We start from the raw sequence: 22,662 nt of genomic DNA, 5'->3' as shown, positions 1-22,662 counted from the left end.
GAACATAAATAACACGAGTTAGCATGAAAGTCATGACACACATGTCATGTACAGCATGACTTACGTACCACGCTCATGGTGCTCTGGCGGCCGTTTCGCTAGCTTGATCTACCCCGAAGTTATTGCGCGACGTTACTGTGTGACGAACATAAATAATAGTAGTTAACATGAAAACAATGACATGCATTTTCCTTAGTGACATACAAGACGAGGAAATGCAGCTCTTTGCTGGCTGCTTCGCGTTACATCGATTCCCACAATGCGTGGGATCTGCCGGCTTTTTTGGTACACACAACCACATGAATCCAACAGACAGGTCAGGGGAAGCCTAAATGTTAAATGTTAAACGTTAAACGTTGCCTTTAGTTTCAAGTGTAACTAAAACATCGAATTACGCGTCTGATGCTCTAGCAATTGAGCTACGACGAAAGGCGCTTCCCCGTCGACTTCGTTAGGCAATTCTGTGCAATTCCCGAGAGTGTAAGCCAGCGCCGCTCGTAGCCAATGTGGCGAGTGTGGAACACTCTTAATTGCCACAGGGCATCACGTGGCACGTGATGCAATTTAACAATTCCCGGCGTCACGAATCTAACGTTAACCACAATACTCTTGCCAGAAAGGAAGTGTTTCGCCATCTCACTCATTTCACAACTGCGCTCGGGCTTGACGATGCAAACACGGCGCGAAACAGAAGCGCTTCTTCGTCCAGCTGCGCCTTTTTAATAAGCGCTCGTTCAGCTGTACTGGAAAGGTCATCACTAGTAGCTTGTCTAAAGTCACATGATCTTCCTCTTAATAATCCGCCCTTTCATGAAAGACACCGCGTCGAGTTGGCAGAATGGATCCGCGTTTTCTTTATCACTTTACAAATGGAATTAAATACATTTCTGTTTCTGCTCATAAACACAGTGGGTGAAGTGTTTCGCGGATGAAGGCTACGCCTTCGCGGCAGCCAATTTAGCTCGCAACATGGTTGTCTCGCCTCCTCTGACAACCGTAGGTTGCAAAGTTTATACCTGAGGCTTCAAGACGACCTGTCTTCCCGTCTAAGTGTTGTCTCGAGGCACCTAAACTCAAACTTCTATTTGTATTTTTATGCTTTGCACTACCGCCAGCGGTGCGCATGCGTTTGACGCTCACTACAATGAATGACATTTGCTAAACTTAGTTCTCGATAGCACAATTGACATTATAGACAATGGGAATTAAATTCCAGAATATTTCGTCCACGTTAAACAACTGCTGCGGGATGGCAAAACTGCTCCGCCTAGCGACACCTTATTGCTACTACGTCAGTAAGCCGTGCCCAACGGAAGTCAGTTTCAATTCTCAGAAGTTGTTTTATTCAGTCTTCGTGCGTATGCATGCTCCTGCTTTGCGGACAAGTACATTTTATCAGGCTTGTTCCTGCAAACGAGCCTTCCCGTTGGGCGTTCCATAGCAGTGACTGGACCACCTTTTCAGGTACCGTGGTAGATATGCAGTGCGTTTTCCTTTATCCATTGCAATGATTCAAGTGGCGTCAGGCGTGCTTCAGTTTGCAGTTAACAAACACAGCGCTTTCGTGCCTCATTAAAACATCGGTAAATGTGTGCCGAGATATTGCAGCTTACATTAGTAGAGATGGATATACTGCATATGTTGTTCAATCATAAGGTGTTACTACAAATATTTCGTCTCATAAATGCCGAACTTAATATTCCGGGTTTTTCTTACTCCAGCCTTATTAATAACAATAATACAAGATGTTCAAAACAACTTAATCAACTTCTTTCTAAAGTCAGAACAAATTGTGGGAAATTTACCTTTGCATTTTCAGGCATCTCACTTTGGGATTCATTACCATCATCTTCACCTTCATTATTATCATTCAAACGTAGAACTAAGGAGCATTTCATTAGCACTTTGTCACACGCATAGAATTCATTACGTTTTTTTTGTCTACAGCACACTTTCAAAATGTACTATTGACTATTTGTTAAGTGTTTGAATTTTGCATGTGTTTGATGCTTCTTAGCGTTGCCGGTTGCACGGGACATTTAGACCTGTTTGAATTTATGTGAATTTTGTAATTTCTTCCATTTGACTTTTTAAATATCTCATTTTATTATTTGTGATTATAATAATGATACTTTTATTTATGATTAGTCTTCCCTTCTATAAAGGACGCACTAGAGATTATATAAATATATGACTCACTGCTTGCCGAGATTCTCCTAACCCCCTTTTAGTTCTTGTTAGGAGCTACCCCACACAGTTTTTACATCGTGACCTCCGAATGTACAACTTTATGTCTACGTTCTTGTAAAAAAAAAACAAAAAAGCCGGCAGATCCCACGCATTGTGGGAATCGATGTAATGCGAAGCAGCCAGCAAAGAGCTGCATACATCATCTTGTACGTCGTTTAGCAAAATGTGTGTCATGGTTTTAATGTTAACTCGTATTATTTATGTTCGTCACACAGTAACGTCGCGCAATACCAACTTCGGGGTAGATCAAGCTAGCGAAACGGCCGCCAGCGCCCCATGAGCGTGGCACGTAAGTCATGCTGTACATGACATGCGTGTCATGATTTTCATGTTAACTCGTGTTATTTATGTTCGTCACACAGTCACGTCACGCAATACAAATTTTGGTGTATATCAAGCTAGCGAAACGACCGCCAGCGCCTCATGAGCGTGGTACGTAAGTCATGCTGTACATGACATGCGTGTCATGATCTTCATGCTAACTCGCGTTTTTATGTTCGTCACACAGTCATGACGCGCCGTACCAATTTCGGGGCAGATCAAGCTAGCGAAACGGCCGCCAGCGCCCCATGAGCGTGGCACGTAAGTCATGCTGTACATGACATGCGTGTCATGATTTTCGTGTTAACTCGTGTTATTTATGTTCGTCACACAGTCACGTCGCGCAATACCAATTTGGGGGTAGATCAAGCTAGCGAAACGGCCGCCAGCGCCCCATGAGCGTGGCACGTAAGTCATGCTGTACATGACATGCGCGTCATAATTTTCGTGTTAACTCGTGTTATTTATGTTCGTCACACAATCACGTCGCGCAATACCAATTTCGGGGTAGATCAAGCTAGCGAAACGACCCCCAGCGCCTCATGAGCGTGGCACGTAAGTCATGCTGTACATGACATGCGTGTCATGATTTTCATGCTAACTCGCGCTTTTATGTTCGTCACACAGTCATGACGCGCAATACCAATTTCGGGGTGGATCAAGCTAGCGAAACGGCCGCCAGCGCACCATGAGCGTGGCACGTAAGTCATGCTGTACATGACATGCGTGTCATGATTTTCATGTTATGGCTTGTCATTTATGTTCGCCATACAGTCATGTTACGCCATACCAACTTTCTTGTACATTCGATTAACCAAGCGACCAGGAGAGCACAAAGTCGTAGGCGGCTAGATAGATAGATAGATAGATAGATAGATAGATAGATAGATAGATAGATAGATAGATAGATAGATAGATAGATAGATAGATAGATAGATAGATAGATAGATAGATAGATAGATAGATAGATAGATAGATACGCTCAAAGTCGCAGAAGTTCTCTAAGAAATGCTTCGCATTTAAAAACATTACGCTACAGTGTTGATCAACGCAGAATAAGAAGCGGTTTTTCGGCCATACATTATTTTGACGGCGATTATACATGTGTCGCGTGCCAGCGTGCCGACGCAGCGAGGACGATGACGTCTGCGGAGGCACGAGAAGCGAGCGCGTGGGCCATCGAATACAGCAGCTGGTTTTGGTAACGCATGAAGGAGCATCCTTCTTCCTCTGCCTCTCCGCTACAGTGGTGACCCGGACCTTGGAATGACCTTCCACAAGATTCCACCGGACGTTCACACTGAGTCAACCGACCTTTGACACGCCTATCACGATAGCGCTGCGGCCAGAGAAAACCACGGCGCACTGCATCTTTCTGCCGCAGGGGTTACCCGAATTCTAGGCCGCCATTTCCAGCCACCTGGCTCATCAAGATGGAGGCTGGTTTTACAGCTAAATCTGTTATGAGGTCACAACAAGGTCCCTTTTTAGCGCAGTAGTTGTCCGCCGCCGCCGCCAACGGTGTCCGTAACCACTATCGCTCGAAATAGGAAAAAAAAGTCACAGATTCGCCGCAAGGGCGAAGCAATGAATGCGATAGCAAGAAACTAATGCTATACGAAGTGAGGCTCGCCAATGGATACTCTCACTTGGAACAGCGCTCCTGTTGCAAAGGCGGCCGAAGCAGCGAAGGAAACTAGCGTGCTTCAAGTGTCGAGCTGGGACACTTGATAGTTCGCGCTCATCTTCTGTTTATTCGTTTAGCAGCGTCCCTTGAGCTCGAGTGACTTTCGTACGCTCCGTAACATGAGCGCGGACATCACGGGGGAAGCTTGAAACATCCCTCTTCACCTCACCACGAGAAAACCGCGCGAGCAGACAGCGGAAGGGCAAGGTTCTCCCTGCGCAAATATAAGAAGAAGCGAGCGAGCTCGCCGACGCGCTCCTCGCGCCATCTTGCTGGTAATAAGAAACGCTTATAAGCGCCTGCCGTCTCTGACTCCTGCCATCGGTAAAGGGTGTGTATATAACGCTCGCCGTTAGCCAACTGAAGGATCTGCGCTTTCTGGCGTAGTGGTTAGCGCCACGCGCTGCGGAACGATAGGTCGCTGGTTCGATTCCGCGCGCGCTTCGGAAGCATTTTTCTGAATTCTTCATCTTTGGGACTTTGATATATATATAGACATACTTATACATATACGGTGAATGACGGCGACGGCAAAACCCAGCCGAGACTGTCCATATAATTGCTAGCGCAATAAAAACGAAATAAGAAAAAAATCTGATGTTTTAACGCCAGCAGCGGCCGTGCAAGAACACGTTGAAGCTACGGATATCCCTCCGTTAAGTGAACAAACAGCTCTGACCTCAGATGCCACCGTGCGACACGAGTGTTGGCGACGCCCACAGCATGCGCGCTCCGTTCAACGGGTAAAGCCACCTGCAGCGCATCTTATGCGCTCCCAGTCTCTTTCCCCGTTCCCGCGACGACGCTTCTGAGTTGCAAAGCTCAGCCCCTTCCGTCGACGACGCTGGCTGGGACGCTTCATGCGCCAAATCTTGGGACCAGCAGTTCATCCTCGATTGGCCATTGGCCTGCGACTTCAACGGAAACGTGAACGCCATTTAGTTATCGTTCAGACAGCCCAGTTCCTGAGATCACAGCGATGGCACTTGCTTGCGAGCGCCAATGAACCCTCTCGTCCCGGACGACTCCAGAGGCACAACCAGAAGCATACGAAAGCCGATACCAAATCTGCCTCCGTCACACTTGGCGATAATATTAGGATAGTCATTTCAGTGCCTGATAAGTTCGGGAAATTGTGTCCCATGACAAATCCATCTCGAGCTAAAAAGTTGGTAGCACTGAAGAGCATGCAAACAAGTATGTTGATTGCAAGAGAATTGTGATTGATTGTGTTCTGCTCTCATGCGTAAAACGATATGTCGTCCAAACCAGCAAGTGCACGAATGACCCACTGAGAGAGCATAATTACGAATGAAATAAACTGACGCCTGAAGGGTTTCTTGCACTCCACGTTCGTCCATGTGTTTGCCAACATTTTTCATTGTTGGTCGATATAAAGAAGAGAACACCCGTAGGTTTGTTGAAGCCGAGCTTATCGATGCACTAGGTGAGTTGTGTGTTAGTAAGGCATCGATTGCATTGTCGACTAAGGAGCTGGGGTTCCTGCGCATGCGTTGACTTACGGTAGTTTCCTCGTCGTGGTTTCGCTTAGGTAGAGTGGCCTTTTTTTTTGCTCACGTTTTGAGTGGTCCCACGTGTTGCACTGTCTGTCTGGTGACGGTGGTATAAATACGGTCTCAATTTTCGAGAGAGAAAGAGAAGAGGAAGGCAGGGAGGTTAACAAGAAGGTAGTATCTGGTATGCTTACCCTGATTTTTCAAAATAAACATGTTACTAGTAGCACAGTGTGCAGTCCTTATGTGCCCTCTCGTGTCCGTGTGCCCACTCGCGCTACATCAAAGCCGTTCAAATGATTCACCAAAAAGCCCACATTGCAACACCTCAGATGAAGGTCTTAGTGGCTGAGTAGACTGGTGACCTAGGTGGCCTATTGTAAAATCACTCTGAGGCGGATGCAGAGGCGGAGTAGCATAGATGGCTGGCGGCTCCTTGTACACTGTCGTCCCGCGCGGTATGTTCTGTAGGGTATGCCATCAAAATGTTACGAATAAGCGCTGATATGAAATGCAATGCAATACCAACTCCTGACTGCAACTTTCCTTGCGCGAGAGTTATCACGTTGAGTGTCTGCGGTCACGTCGAGAAGTCCGCTCACGTTTGCCAGCCCACTGCGGTTGTCGACTATGACGTTACTGTGCTCATTACGAGGTCACAGGTTTGATTCCTTGCTGTGATGACCCCGTTTCAATGGACACGATGTGCATTTGTAGTGTTTTACCGCTAAGCTGTATTGGCCAAGGGTTCCGCGTGGATAAATAATGAAATAAATTTGGCCGGCATCCCGCTCTGCTAACGTGAATATCCAGCGAAGCTGTTTCAAACACACACACACAAACACACACACACACACACACACACACACACACACACACACACACACACACACACACACATATATATATATATATATATATATATATCATGTGACGACCACCTTTAGGACAAGTTGTTTTTTGTGAAGAAAGATGACTTCGGGGGCAGTGGAAGCCTACTGCGAAGGCCAGCTAAAAGGCTTCTGTCCTGTGGGTGCCAGAGACAAAGACAAGCGGACCAGGAGACCTCATAACAAGCCGGAAAGCTTAGCTGATGTCGCATGCAGTCACGTTCTCTGAGTGGTGCAGTCGCCAAACAAAAAAATTTCAGTATAAGCTGGTGAAACCGTTAATAGGTTTAGGGCTGCACCTACTAGGCAGTGCTCTTCGGAGTTAAAGTCCCGAGCCCGTTAGCACTGCTAGCCCTGCCGAGGTCGAAAGGTGCATGGAAAAGCTTATGAAGGTGGGCTCGGGAGAAACGCCTAGTGTCAACGCATTAGAGATATTAAAAACCACGACGTCGTACCCCAGACGCTACAGTGAAAGTTCATGCTCTCAATGTAAAAAGGGCAAGTATAAAACAATCCCAAATTGAGGCGTTTGCTGACGTCCGTATTACCTGTGACATACGTAGCTAAAAAATTAATTCAGAGAGAAGCTGCGGTCGGGATAAGCGACTCGCAGGCTGCCGCCCGTGGCTTCACGTGCGGCCACATCTCGTGGCAGGCGGCCCGCATAGTTCCAGCTTCCTATGGCGGCAGGGACGGCGGCGACTTTCGAGGAACGATGGCCTCGACGTCATCGTCCCGGCATTTCAAAACCGAAAATGCGACGTTCTTCCTCCTGTGGACCCCAGCTGACACAAGCGTCCCGCTTGCAGACAACCAGGCGTCCCACACCGCGACTCGAGATCTCACTCCCTAAGCCGCGGCCGAATCGGTGGCCGCCTCCACCTCCGAGAATGGGGCGATGACGACATCAATAAGAACACAACAGCAGCAACCGGAATGGTCGTGTGGCGATCGCCTGACCACATTCAGTGACATCACAGAACATTACAGACTAAACAGACGCAAATACCCAACCACACGACAAATTAAACAAAAGACAGGCCGTAACTTGGAGGTTACTACAAACAGACACCTACCCAAGCCCGGCGATCCTACGCCTCTGTTATCCGAGCATATACCCGACTGACGCGTGTAAAGCGTGCGGCGAAAGAGCCACACTGCGACACATGATTTGGGAATGTGCCGGGAGAGTTACTGTAGCTGACGCCGCTGACTTCGCGACGCATGTTAGGCAGGAACGAACTGACAGAGCAATCGTTGCTGCTACCACCACGCGAGGGTAGGGGCCTGCCGCCGCCGCTGGAAGGCGGCACTCACCAGAGACAAGCTGACCGACGAACTTTAGGCCGTCCGGCAAGTCGAAGATGCAGCCCTGCTCCAAGGACTTGGAGCCGTCACCTGGCGCCATCATCATCGACGGAGTGTGGGACGGGACAGGGGTTAATTCCCTGTTCCTCCCGACTCCCCCGAAGGAAACTGCCTGCCTTTTAATAAAGATTATTCATTCAATCATTCATTTATTGAGAGAATACACGAAGACCGGATGCATCGCGTGCACTTATCCTTTTCAGTGTATCGTCTACAAAGGAAGGATGCGTGGCCTGCGCCTGAACAAAAAATTTCACAGCATCTCCGCTTCCTCTAAAGGGGACCATGCGGCGATGCGAAGCGCCGTTTCGGCACGTCGAGCCCGCGTTTCAAAGGGGAGGTGGAGATGAAGTGGAGAGGAATAAGGGAGAGGGGAAGTGCGAGAGGGAAAGGGGAGAAGGGAAAGGAGAGAGGGGAAAGTGGGAGATGGGAAGCGGAGAGGGGAAGTGGGAGAGGACGTGTGTGAAGAGGGTACGCGCATGCGCAGTATTGGTGGTCACGCCGCACACCACCGCCGGATTGAACTCCGCCATAAGATGCTTCGCATCTAATACAAACGCGGTCCTCAGGAAGGGCTTCTCAGCGGCGACTGGTTCAGCATTATCTACGAATGCACTGCTAATCTCAGTTCTCGTACTTGCATTCGCGACACTCAGCTGATGAATGTAACAAGTCGTCCACAGCTGGCCTCCCTGTTCTTCTAGCATCGCATTGGTACATCTTTATTGTCGCGCCCAGTATGGCTTTCAGCAGCCTCTGCTGCTAGTGAACAGTCACCAGTAGCGGGTAGTTTTCGTTCATTCATGAATGTGGTGCTCCAAGCAGTTTCTCTAACCTTCGCAACTCACTCCAGCACTGTCTGTGACAAATTGCTCACAATCATTTCCGCTGCTTCTTTATTATCCCATTGGCACTGCAAGCTGTTGCGCTCACTCTGACCTTCGACGGCTTCTACAGGTAGTGCCGCGTCATTAGCAGCTGTCAATGCAACCGATACGTTCTCTCCTGCACTGTTAATGCAGTAGCGTTCAGGAGCTCGTTCCGCAGAAATTCCAGTTTCGGCGTGGCTGGTTGTAAGCTAAAAAAAGCTTCCAGTACGCTTGAGCTTTGCCTTCAAGAGTACAAAGTAATAGCATAATCGGGCCCCGTTCACATCGCCTTCTGAATCGCTAGAGTGGCTTCGCATCTGGGAGGACACCGTGCCGCAAGGAAAAGAGCGTCTGTGTGCTTAACATTGGCCGTTTCAAATAACCCTAGAATGCTTACTGCAAATTCAGTTGCGAAGGGTCCACTGTTTGCGAATTGGCGAAGTATACACTGCGGATCCGCTAGGTAGCACGCGCACCCGTGCAGGTTCACACTTGTTTGATGTTGCTGCTGGTAATGTTGGTTAATTACGCCGGTGTGCTTTGTAATTGGTGGACCTTTAAGCCAACCACTCGTTGCGCAATTCACATGTTTTGATGACTAATGCGATTCTACGTTTTTGCCACGCTATATCATGTGCGTTAAAGACAGTCCTCCCACTACACCAGCTTCGTATACGGTTTTCTTGCGGAGCGGTTTCAAGCACTGCATTGGCTCTGTGGCAAAACATCTGCTTCGCATGCAGAAGTCCAGAGTTCGTTTCCCAATCGAACAGGTGATTACCGCAATAATTACCAGATGCCATTTTTTTAAAATAGAAAAGCGGCAATGGCCTCTTCGCAGGAAGGACAGCAGTAATTCTTCCATTTGACCCAACTGCCTATTTGCGCTTATTGGAAAGTTAATTAATTTGTTTTATTTACAACTACCGTAATTGCTGTAATTATAGTCATTTCAAGATGTCTGTCACCACAGAAAAAGTATTATGATCGCATCAAGAAAATATTTAATTTCTCTTATTTTTGATGATTTTCGCACCAATTTCTAGAAACATGCGGTGTGTTCAATAGCTGCCCGTGTCAGGTGCTTAATTCACAACAGGAGATGTGTTCGAACAACAATGTCAATTTCTGTGTAATTGAAGTGCAATCCCCTGAGGGAAGCGCCAAAAGTGTGGGCGTTAGCAGCCAAGGGATTTTACGCCAGCACGAGTTATGTGAAAGGGCCACGCGGGTGCGTGCTTCCCGAATACCCTGCTTTTACAGCAAATGTTCTAGAGTCTCCTGATGAACGTCTTCGTCATCGGCGCTTGATTTCGTCATGCGTGTTATTCAATAAATGCTTGCTTTCGTGCTTTGGAAAATCTTTCTTTAGAACGAGGGCGAGTTTCTCAGGCATTCACAACGTCATCGTAATTGGGGGTATCCCGCATTAGTTTGTGCGACACTACATCTCGATAAACTTGCTACATGACTTTCGTTGGAATAAACGTTTCGATTAAACTTATGCAGATGTCACACAGTTCACGCAATTTGTCTCTCGTTGTAGATGATATCTAGTGGCTGACATGAGGCCGCTGCTTCATTCCGAAGTAGGCTAGGTAGTTGCTTCATTGCAAAATGTGCTACCATGACAGTGCCGACGGCGGGCCCTCACGCCGGCAAGCTTTTGCGTGCACGTACCAAGTACAACTTGCTACGCTTAGGTTTTATCCTGTATATCCAAACTTCTGAGTTTATTGACTAACGCAATTTTCTTTCCAGATACTCCATGCGAGAAAGAACGCGTTTAGCACTGCTCATACTGGTTGCAAGCGTACTTCTAGCCTGCAAAATCTATTACATATGGGAAATTTGCCAGTTAAATAAGAGCGCCAACAGCACTCGCAATCATCATTTCATTGACAGAACGCAACAGGGTAAGCTTCCATGGTAGTAACTGTGCTAAAGAACTTCCGCACTGACTTGATCTTAAATAAAGGTGACGAGCAAGGGTCATTCTCACCGTTGGCGATCTTGACTGTATCTATACTGTGAGCAAAAGCGGCCCGGAAGCCTATAGTAGATTGGTAACGTAATGACGAAATAAAAACAACGTAGACGATTACAAATATTCCAGTTTTCATGGAATATAAAACGCCAAGTGTTTTGCTATGTGTGCTTTCTTATAACGTAAATTTCGCTTTGCTCTGACAGATCGGCCACAAAGAAGGGGCCTCGTGGAAGGTGCACACGCCGAACAAGATACAGCAGTCTCAAAAAAACCTGCGAATATTTCAGCAGATGCAAATGATTTATTTCTCGAAGGACCTCTCCCGGTTGCATTTAAAAATGCGCTTGAAAAGTATCCCATCGTACCAACAACTGACGTCAAGATAGTGCTCATTGTCGCCTACTATCGGTCCGGGTCAAGTTTCTTTGGCGAGTTAATGTCCTCTACACCAAGGACGTTCTTCCACTACGAGCCTCTTATGCTGTTCACTGTGGCCGGCGGTATTCGACCGGGAAGGCAGCACCACGCTTTTCAGCTGTTGGATGCACTCGCCGGGTGCCATTTCGAGCCGCTCTACACTGCATGGATGGAGAGCACCCCTTACTACAAAAAGAATCACTTCCTGGCTGACATCTGCGAAGGTGGAGAGTCGTGCTTTTCTCCAGGTTACCTTTCTGGTCTGTGTTCAAGAGCACAAGCGCAAGTGTTCAAGTTCACGAGACTTCGTGTTACTCAGGTCAGATGTTACTCGGCCCTTTCATATTCAGTTACATTCTCGTGTCCGCATTCCCTTCTTGTGCATGCAACGTTAATCTAAGCAGTCTTTCTGTCGTTTGTTTTCTCTTTCAAATTATGCCTAAACCTACTCGCTGAACCTGCTGCACTGCTTCTGTCAAGAATCCTAAACATGTTCATCAAGGATATTTTTTTAATTGTGTGAAAAAAAAAACTGAAACTGAGAAAAATTGCATTGTCTAATTAAAACGTATGTAGTAAATGCAAGGATTCTTACAGGGTTGTTTATATTCCTTCCTGGTTGTAGGTGACTATTTTCGGTCGTCACGAGGTCTACAGCTTTCGCATACAAGGCCATGCTTTCCTCTTTATTTATAAATATAGCGCTTGCGTGACATATATAGATATGTTGCATGCAATAAATACATAATTGCGGATTTACCACCGTGTGTCTTTTTGTTGAACATTCCAGTCATCTGCAGTCTCTATAAACGTACCGAAATCGATGGTTTGACGAATCATAGTCTGGTCGGGAAGGAGCACGAAGAAGAAACGAAATGAAATAAGGCCGACCAAATTAAAGGTTTTATAAACACTAAAAAGACGTTTCAGCTACCGTACGGTAGCATTGTTCACAGTAAAGTGGCCGAGCAAAGTGGGCCTATGTCCGTTTTAGAACGCTGCCGAGACACCTGGCGTACGGTGGAGGCAGAATTCCATCGTTTCTGTTCAGCGTTTTTTTTTTCGTAGTCTGGATAAGAAGCGATTCCATATACAGACGCGAACACCAGTTTGTTTACTTTGCGATTACTGTTGCCTTGGCCCAGTAAATGTCGTGATTACATGTAGCCACGTGTTCCACAAGTGCGTTAGAAACGACATTCTCATTTTTGACGTCATTCATGTGGTCCTTCAGACGTCTCTCAAAGTTACCACTCTCCCCGATATAAACATAGTCGCAGACTGCACACGGGATTCTATAAGCGACGCCTGGGAACTTTTCTTTCTTGAGTGGGTCCTTCACGTGCACCAGTTCGTGTTTAAGTTCTCGGGCAGGGACATGCGCGACGTGTACGTCGAACGTTCGTAGAACCCGTGCTAATGCTTCACTAACACCCGGCACATAGGGAACGGCTGCACGAGCTTGGGGCTGCACAGCTGGCGTAGCGGCGACGTTGCGTGTTCGGCGTTCTATGGAACGAGTGAAGCTGAGAGGGTATCCGTTGTCAGAAAGTTCACTGCGCACTTTGGAAAGGTCAGAGGCACGGTTAGCGTCACTGGAGCAAATCATGTCAAGGAAGTGGCAACAGACCGTTGGCGGCAGGCCGGGTGGACTGACTCCTAATGCAGGTAACGTCCGATGTGCGTTGCTTTTCTGATGACACCAAGGGAAAGGCGGCCGTTTTCTCTTTCTACAAGTACGTCCAAGAAAGGTAGACGGCCAGAGACCTCCGTTACAGTTGTGAACTGAATCGATGTCTCTATGCTATTCAAATGCGCCGATAATGCACCGAAGCCTCTTTCTTGGTGACGCAAAAACAGTCGTCAACATAACGAAGGAAAATATTCGGAGGACGGTCAAAGGTCGTCAAGTACCGTGTCTTCCCCGACTCCCTGGCAAGGTTCGCCGCCGTGACAGAAATTGAAGCGCCCATCGCGGTTTCATGCACCTGCTTGTAGACAACATCCTGAAACACAAAGTGTATGTTTTCAAGGCAGAACTTCAAAAGTTTTAGAAGGTCGGGTGCGTCTATCGGCGATCTGCCCCCAATTTTTTTTGTCGGACTGCAAGGCAGCCTCGCAAACCTTAACGGCCAGATCCACTGGAACACTGGTGAAAAGACGTTTCACATCAAAGGAAACTAAGATCTCGTCGTCGTCAACCGTGATGCCCGCACCTTTTCGATGAAATCATAGGAGCTCCGGATGAAAGAAGTGCCTTTTCCCACGACAGGAGCGAACACGCGATGAAGGTAGCCAGAAAGCTTGCACAGGGGGGAACGAGTGAAGTCCACAATCGGACGCATGGGGATACCCGGCTTGCGGATCTTCGGCAGCCCGTACAACGCAGGCGCCGAGGCGTTGTGGCAGAGGAGGGAGTAGTACAGAGACTTGTGCAAAAAACGGAAGACGTCGGCGAGAAGCTTGAAGCCCCCTTTTCGTGGGATTGCGGTTAAGACGAACGTACTTTCGTAGTCATTTTTGTCCATTATAACGGTGGCGTTACCCTTATCAGCAGGCAGAATGACGATGTCCTTGTTTCTTCGGAGACTCTTCAGAGCATTAGCCTGCTCAGGGGGGAGGGCAGACGAGGTACGCCGTGGAAGCTTTGAAAGGATGCTTATAGCACGGGTGCGAGCTTCTTCTCGCCAGGGGCGGCCAATGTAGTCGATGGCGCGCCCGACCGCACAGATCATCTTGAATTTGTCTGGTGCGGGTCCAGTAATAAAATTGAGTCCCAGCTCGAGAACGGCAAGTTCCTGATGAGTGGGGGCGTACGAGGACACGTTGTGCACGGCGGACGTGGCACGGCCAGGCGGAACGTAGGGGCGGGTGGGCTGCAGTCTTGCCAACTTGTTGCCGTGGGCTAGCTTGGTACGTTGAGCATGACATTCAGCCTTGAGCTGCGCATGCGACTGGATGGCGGTGAAGTCGCTCGCACACTTTTGCTGCAGACGACGGCGAGCAAGGAACTCCTGTTGGTGCAGTCGTTTTATGATGTCCTTAGAGTCGAGAATCCTGGCCTGTAGGAGCTGGCGTTCCGCTCTTGAGACGACGCTATGCTCAAAGGGCGTGGCGACCGGCCTGAGCAGGCGAAGAGAACGCGGCATCAATCCTCGCGCTTTGCAGGAAAGATTGAAGACAAGATGGGCCTTGAACGAAGAAACCCTGACGCACAGCGAAACGTACTGGCGGACTTGAGTTTAACGATTGGCCGAACGCCTGTCGTAGCTTGGTGAAATCGATGGTTTGACGAAGCATCGTCTGATCGGGAATCGTACCTCCATGAATCCGGTGATGTATTTCTGCTGTAAATCATTCCGAGCCGTCCCGCAACGTCCAACAAAGAGAGTATTCCACTGCGTAAATGTGGACGACCAACAGAGCTGATGGGCGCACTCCCGCCTCTGCTGTCGTCGCCGTTCTACATGAGTGTGTTGCTCCTCGGGCGTTCTCACAATGCGCGCCGCCCGTGCTTGCTACGGACGACTGTGCCGATGCAGCGCCTCGACCCCAATGATGTGGTGAAGCACGTACTGACTGGGTTTTATCATTTTGATGCATTTGAACTTCCACCGCTCTATGGAGGACAGCAAATGCTTTACCAGTTTAGTGATTCAAACACACATTGGAAGCATGAAAGTAATAATACCCCTGGCGCCCTCTAGGGACCGGATGTTCTAAAGCTGAGGGTCAGTGTGGAGCTCCAATACAGCGCTGTAGGTATCGCACTTCCCAAAAGCTGACTCCCACGCTTAGAAAATCTTTTGTCCGGCCCTGGCCGGTTTCAAGGTACTGCTAAGGTGTCCACTTCTTGTAGATTCTGATTCAGGCGCCGTTAAGCATCTGCTCGGACACCTCGTTTAACAGAAGAGCCAAGTAAAGCTCTTCAAACGCTTAGGCTACTCATTGTGAAGTAAAGGTTGTAAGTAGCTAGCTGGTGCACAAAGATGGAGCTGTTAAAGCGCGCTACATTGGCAAATCATATCATACACACAGACAGGCTTTTATGGAGCTCTGTTTCTACGGTTGCTGCTTTTGCCCACCACTCATGCTTCCGAGTTATCTTCTCCCGCTTTCATTCTCTCGCTGTTTTCACTAACACAAGGCCCCGGAAACTGAGCGCCAGTTTCCGTTTCATGTAACATGCGCGCTAGTAGCGGTTGCCGGGCATCCTAAGATCTGGTTGAAAGTGGGGTTGACGTGTATGTTGGCATTTATTTTGTTTCACGAGTTTTTACAAATAATGAAATTTGATTGAACTATAAAGAACTCTTCTGTTGTGTACTTCTTCATTTCTTTACTTCTTATTTTGTAACTTCCAAATATAGCAAAACGCGGGAAGTGGTTGACTCGTGCTCGTAACGCTTTCCTCCGCTCCCTCTTGCCATTCGCTCAGCGATATCACACATTGGGTCGCGCTCGGTTATTTCTATCGGTTGGCGTGCCAAGTATGAATACGGGAAAGATAAGACATTTGATGTGGCGTGCAGCGAACGGAAGCCGCAGCCGCAGTAGGCCACGTCGGTCAACCATGCATTACAGGAAGATTGCTAAATCGGGGCATCACATGTTTTGCGAGGTTCTGTGGTTTGTTAACCCTGGGATTTCAAGTTCCACCAAGCTTTTTTCAGGTTTTCTCGTGACAGCGGGTAAGCACAAGTGTTTGTGTCCAGTACTTGAACAGGCATTCATTTTGCATGAGTACATGACTAAAGCCCGTTCTTTGCAAGCCTGACTGGGTTGATTAGCGCCATGAGGCTAGACTGATGCGTCGTGACGACAGCCTACCTGCTGCCAGAAAAATACATTTCATGAAAGGCTTGAAAGACATGCGTGTTGATTCGGCTACACAGTTTGTTAATCTCCTACTTCTAGCATGCAGTGCAAATGATGTGAAGCAATAAGCTCCTTCCTGTTCATGGAAATACATGTAGCAAGTTTGAAACTCACAGATGCTTTGAGAAATCGTTTAACAGCAGAAACTCACTGATACTTTGAGAAATCGTTTAACAGAGAATGTCACTGGAGCCGCCGTTTTGACAAGTGGCCATGTTTTTTTTTGTCAAGGCTATGCTGCTGCCCTGACGAAGACAAGTCAACTTCCCAAAAAAATTGTCTGCAGCGGTATTCTCTATCCAACAATTTCTCATCGTTTCACGCCTCCATCTTCCGCTGAACTTCTGTCTTGTTTGGTGCTCAAGTTGTCTAAGAAAAATATGTGCGCCGTCATAACACACGTGATTCAGTCAAGCACGACGTGTTCTGCTCTTGAGTCTTAACAATTTTCGCATTGGTTTGAATATTCTGGTTTAATTGTTTTCTCATTATGTTAATTATGGGCTCATTATGTGCGGTTGTGAATCAAAGCTGCTTTTGCAGATTTACACGTTCACGCTACGTGTATGTCTCTTTATTTAGCACGAAACAAGTCATCAACAAAAAAATTTAATTTTACTTGTATTGATGGAGTTTTGTCTTATTGAGAAATCGGTCACCTTTAGTTTGCCCACTTCACAACGCACGAAAAAAAAGCTAAAGAAATGTTCACTAACTTAAACGAATGGCCGCGCCGCCCGAGCGCACAGCGCACCTGGAAGAGAGCACGAACACATGCCGCACAGGTCGCTTGCATGCGAATTGGGAAAGGGTAGCCTCCGCGGCCACCCTCCTTCACTCGGTTCCGTGCCCTTTCCCTCTATTTGCTGCCCTCACCAGTGACGTCATGAAAGATGTGCTTTGTTTGTGAATTATTTCTAGTTGGATACCCGGCAGCTGCTAGTGGTGGAAGCGGCGCTGCCGCAGCGTATCAGCATGCGAAAGCGCGTTCCATGGGAGGTATAGGGAGTTTCCGTCCCCTGCTAAAACTGCTTTTCTTTCCCCGCTAGACTTCGCGTTTGCTCACTGCTCTCCTTCACTCTGGCAAGAGATAGTTTGCTGGGTTACGCCTATAGCAACGTCAAAAATGCGGAGAAAGAGAGTCACGGCGAGATTTTATGTGCGTGGTGTACTCACCGAAGTTAACTGCCGCCTGTTGCAGCTCTGCTGACAAAGTATCTAAAATGTGGTCTTGGCCATTCTACATGCACGAAATGTATAGAGGGCGCTGTGGTACTACTGACTGCCCAGTCAGCCGACGTACACTATGATACTTGAAATACGAGCGCGTAACTGCACACGGACACAGGAAGACAGGCAGAATCGCATAATACGAATTGAAAGTTTATTTAGAAAGCTATGACACATGTACATATTAACGTACAAATGTTCCTGCACAGTATCCGAAATAACGCAATGATAATAATAAAAGCGACAAAAATAAAAATAGCCACCACACCTTGCCAAAGCCTGTATTGCCTTCTAGAAAATTATTAACTCCTATGGCATTGTCGCTTCCAAGACGAGCGCCTTATCTGACAGGGCGATTAATCGTTTACACACACAACACAGGTGATCACGCGCTATGCTCGCAGCTTCAATAACGATTCTTGTGCGGTCATCTTTCTGTCTCTCAATCACAGTTTTGCTGTGATTCCTACTGCACATGCCATGAAAATTGACAGGGGCGTAGCCAAGGGGAGGGGGGGAGGTTGGGGGTTAAAACCCCAGAAATTTTTCAGTTTTGCTTGCGTATATATACACACGCACATACAAACGCACGCACGAACATACATAAAGTATGGTTGAACGCCCCCCGAAAAAAATTTCTGGCTACGCCCCTGGAAATTGACTATTTTCTGCAAGGCAATGCAGGCTTTGGCAAGTAACGGTTTTCTGCAAGGCAGTGCAGGCTTTGGCAAGGTGTAGAAGTTAGTTTTATATTTGTCGCCTGTATTTTTATCGCTGTCTTCTCATCTTGCACGTTGTTACGGAACTGTTATCTGCCGGAATACACATGTCATTGCTTTCAAAATAAATTATAGTTCGTAGTATGCGCTGGTCCATGTCTTCGTGTGTGCCTATGTAGTTACGCGTTTGAATTTGACGTGTCATGAATCACCAACTCACCCAATCAGCCAGTCGGACATGTTATATACCGTGCCAGTTTATGTACTCACACATAATCTCTTGTTTATTATGCACCAGCTCTGTATGCAAAACATGGCGCATAGACTAGTCAAATCTGGCGTTTCTTTTTTCCTATAAGAGCCAAGTCCGCTTTAAGTGAAACTGAGAACAACGCAGTTTTTGACAATATAGTCCGGCCTGCACCAACATTTTTTGCCAGTGTGCTCATATCACCAAATACCTGAAACCTGTAATGCGGCTAAAGTCTAAATAGTCTACTATCGTCGTTATGCAGGTGTGATATTTGAATTCGGCTATTATAGAATGGAACATTTCATTTGCATTTGAATCGGCAAAGCAAAAGAAGTCCAAATGACAACAAAGGAACTATATAGCAATAGTTTGTGACAAGGTGAACACCGGCAATGTGCTTCCGTCGGTTCCGTCCTCTGTTGCATGGGCGTAATGGCGATTACTAGACTTGAAGAGTGAGAGGTCCTTCCTGGTAGCAGGCACACTGTTCTCGAAGCTCGGCGGCGTTCGCTTTTTCTTAGCAACTACTTAAGGCCTCCGAAAAGTGCTTCAGCTCTTATTCGTCTTCATAGGTGCCTTTATACCTGATTTTATGCCGCGCCGTTAAGGATCGCTTCTACTTCTTCTTCAAGGTACCCAGTATCAGTTCCGTTTTCTTCCATTTTAAATATAGCGTGAAGAACGACGTGATACTGCTGCGTGAAATTAGAAAAGAAGCCCTCTGAGGCAGAAGTAAGGAAGAAAGTCGGCCTCTTACTCTTTCCAGTCATTTTTGTGCCCTACAATATTATCTTCTTCAGCAAGTACCAACTCGCCCAAGAAAAAAGTCATTGTGGAAAGAAAAACACGCTAACAAGGCAACTAGGGAACAAATGAAACAGATTGGATTGGTCCATGTTGGTTACTTTGGTGACGATGTTTGACGTAGCGCTGGTTTAATAGGCCTGGCTCAGTTTGATTCAAACAGGTGCATGATTTGGTCCAGATTTTTTTTCATTCGGAACCGCTTTATTGAGTTCACGTTACACTAATGAATTCCTTCATTTTGATTGCAAATGCTTTAAAAGTGAAGGACACTAAGGCCTGCTTCACATTCTTGTGAAATTTAGCCAAGTTTTAGTTTCTCGACTTTTTTAGAAGAAAGTGTGCCACAAATATTCCCCTAGCCTCCCCCTCTTTTTTGCCCTCTCTCCTCTCATGAATTTTCCGGCCAACTTTCCCTGCGATGTTGTGCCATGGTCCCTTATGAGTAACAGAAATAAGCATCCTTTCCTTCTCAATAACTGCCCCTCAATTCCAATTCCAACTACATTACATTAAATTTTGTTCCTTTATTTCAGCAATTGATATGTTGGATAACATTCGGGGTTCTTCTAGATTAGTGCTGCGAAGCAGTTTTTGCGAGAAATGCCCGAGAAAGTTCTCTGTTAGTGTTTTATGGTTATTCTTTTCAGCACATGTCAATATATTGTATTTTGCATAGGTTTTCATGTACCTGCATTTTTTCACCGAGCCCTGAAAGACAGTACTACGTTTCAGTAAATTATGAAAATTAACAAAATGCCCTGTGTCGCCTTACCTTTTGCAGGTGCAATCCTGGATTCAGAAAAACCCAGAAATGGCGCCATCCGTACGCGTAGTCCACCTGGTGCGAGACCCCCGCGCTATGTACGCTTCTAGAAGCCGTCTTGATTGGTGCAGGAACGACGAACACTGTGGAAGTGCAGCCGCCCTTTGCAGCCAAATGAGATCTGACTTGGATGCGTTCGGAGAACTGGGCCGTCACCTGCCGAGCAACAGAACATACCAGATTCGTTTTGAGGACCTCGCAGCTGATCCACTTAACGAGACGAGGCGGTTGTTCACGAGACTAGGTCTAGAGTTTTCGCCGTCAGTATCCGAATACGTAGGAAATCACACGACGGCGACCGGTGCGAAAACAAAGGACGCGTTTTCGACGTGGAGAAATGCGAAAGAAGTGGCAGACAGGTGGAGATACAGGTTGCCACGAGGAACGATACGCACGATTCAAACCACGTGTAATGATGTTCTTCTGAGGCTGGGCTACAAGCTGGTCTGAAAAGGATAAAGGAAGTACAGAAACTGCTCCCAATAGTGGCAAAATTGCGTATTTTGCCACCTGACTCTTCCTCCTTAGGCGAAGCTCACAATAGCACTGAACCTCATTTTTCGCTGTAGTTCCTCGCATCACTCATGTGTGATTCACCGATGTGTGATTCACAGACTTCACACAACGGTACCAAACAGCTTCTAGAACAGCCTATAGACCACGAACTACAACAGCGCCACGGCCCTTAATTCTCTTTCAAGGAGTGGGAGGTATCAGGCAAGCTTCATTCACCAGTTTTGCTGTTCCTTAAGCTGCGATCACTCCCGTCTGATGAAGGCACATTTTCATTTTTTACGACAATGCTTTATATTTTGTTCAACTGAGCAAGCCGCTCAAACGAAGCAGCGCCAAGCACGAGCTTTAGCAGTATTTTTCAGCAATTTTGTTATTATCCGCGGAGACAACAGCCAACGAAGAATACACTTGATCACAACGAATGGAAAGCTTAAAATAGAGAGAAAGGGTGTAGAGTTTGTCGTAGGGCCATTTGTTGTAGCATGCAACAGCCAACGAGGGCGGGAGCATGCGTAGTCTTGATTTTCACTGTTCCGATACGTGCCGCTAGGCCTCTGGTACGCTAGGCCGGTCGACGCTCGCGGGATAACCTCCATATCACCTTCGACTGTACTTCACATCCCCTCGTACTTTAAGATTTTTTCCTCACTCGTAACTAATTTTGAGTGTTTTTATAGAACAATAGTGTTGAGATCCAAATAAAAGCACAATTTTTCTGATGCGATACATGTAGCACAACGTGTTGTGGATTTTATGGAGCACCCCATGCCGCCAAGAGACCCGACGAGCGGAATCGAAAGGCTTAAAGTGAAGAAACGTGTAGTCGCATCCACCAACTACGCCGCTGTTTGCCAAATGAACGTCACCTGTACCGGCCGAACAGCGCTGTTGTTCGACGAGTTGTACGACGTTGCGAAAAGCATGAGTGTGCATTTTTGTTTCGTGACTTATGTATCAAGGTTCTGATCGAACCCTCAATATCCGAGAGAAGTGAGCAGCGCAAGGCTGAGCACGACTATTTTGTTGCATGGCTGTGACCCAAGCAGTACTTAATGGGATGTTAAACACCACAAAGACGTGCTTGTGTTCCGATGAAGAAGTAATTCCGTTTTCGTGACAGCGCAAGTAATGACGACGGCGTAACATGTTTAAAAGCTATCGCCAGGTTTAACATGCGGTCCAGCGCAGCAACGATTGTGTTACCCGCGAATGACCGACTACTTCAGCAAATCCGTCAGGCAGGCTCGATACGTATCTCGGAGTGTCGTTCATTTCATACGTCAATTCTGGCTCATGCAGTTTTCAGTAGGATGCACAGGATTTTTTAAAGCATCGTTGATGCGCGGTCACGGAGCTGAAGTATATCATTTCTCAACGCAGAAAAAAAAATGAGGCGCGAGCATTGGGCACTTCCCAAGATTTGGGCGAGTATTTCGGTCTGATATACATTTCAGTGCAGCTCATTTTGTTTGCTCCCGTGAAGCGACACGAGCCGTGCATATCTGTACCTATTCTAGCAGACGGGTTGTCCCCCCTCCGGCAGCCATCTTGAATCGCACAGCGCGATACCTATAGCCCTTGGACTTTGCGAATAGTTGCTGCCATTGGTTATCGTCCTCAGGCAGATCGCTGACGGGCCCAGGACGCAGTCCGTGCTCAAGGTATCCTGAACTGAGGGTTTCTCTCCGAAGCTATCTTCTCGGAACAAAGTTTGCTTTCTCTCTGCCTAAGGCCTCCTCATTATTCCACTCCTCTCAGCACGCCACCATTGTACTGCTCTCTCCATACCAGCTGCGATGAACACAATTGTGTTTATCGTTACAATAAGTTTATGGTTACACAAAATTTACAGTGGCTTAGCTCGGCTATGCCAGGATATACGTAGCGTTAGCAAAGATTCAGCGAAATATTCTTAGGTTTCTAGATTGTCTAGGATTATGAGCCTTCTTCTGTTCATTCTTTGTACGCTGAACCGCTAATTGCCAGGCAACTACTTCGGGATCCGATGAGATAAGCTTCTCGGCTCCTCTGCGTCGTCGAGCAGCATTTGCGCTCTCCTTCTCCATGGCGTTACCCACCTGCAAACGCCAGTCAGAGGCGCTATCAAGCGGCCCCAGCGCAGTGTCAGAC

General features: G+C 47.2%; 1 protein-coding gene across 1 annotated transcript; it reads left to right on the top strand.

Moving 5' to 3' along the window:
- Positions 1–1,302: 1,302 nt before the first annotated feature.
- Positions 1,303–21,258, top strand: LOC119386771 (carbohydrate sulfotransferase 5-like). The gene is made up of 4 exons (XM_037654045.2): positions 1,303–1,483; positions 10,661–10,815; positions 11,093–11,625; positions 19,975–21,258. The coding sequence occupies exons 1-4, from the start codon at positions 1,365–1,367 to the stop codon at positions 20,464–20,466; spliced, it is 1,299 nt and encodes a 432-aa protein (XP_037509973.1). The 5' UTR covers positions 1,303–1,364; the 3' UTR covers positions 20,467–21,258.
- Positions 21,259–22,662: the final 1,404 nt, after the last annotated feature.

This window comes from Rhipicephalus sanguineus, chromosome 3 (assembly GCF_013339695.2).
Source record: "Rhipicephalus sanguineus isolate Rsan-2018 chromosome 3, BIME_Rsan_1.4, whole genome shotgun sequence".
NCBI lineage: Eukaryota > Metazoa > Arthropoda > Arachnida > Ixodida > Ixodidae > Rhipicephalus > Rhipicephalus sanguineus.
This window is presented reverse-complemented; position numbering and strand designations above follow the sequence as displayed.

Excerpts from the sequence above, each read along its gene's own strand:
- LOC119386771 (XM_037654045.2), top strand. The coding sequence starts at position 1,365 with ATGCTCCTGCTTTGCGGACAAGTACATTTTATCAGGCTTGTTCCTGCA. Across the intron at positions 10,816-11,092 it reads CATTGACAGAACGCAACAGG|ATCGGCCACAAAGAAGGGGC; the intron begins GTAAGCTTCCAT and ends TTGCTCTGACAG. Across the intron at positions 11,626-19,974 it reads CGAGACTTCGTGTTACTCAG|GTGCAATCCTGGATTCAGAA; the intron begins GTCAGATGTTAC and ends TACCTTTTGCAG.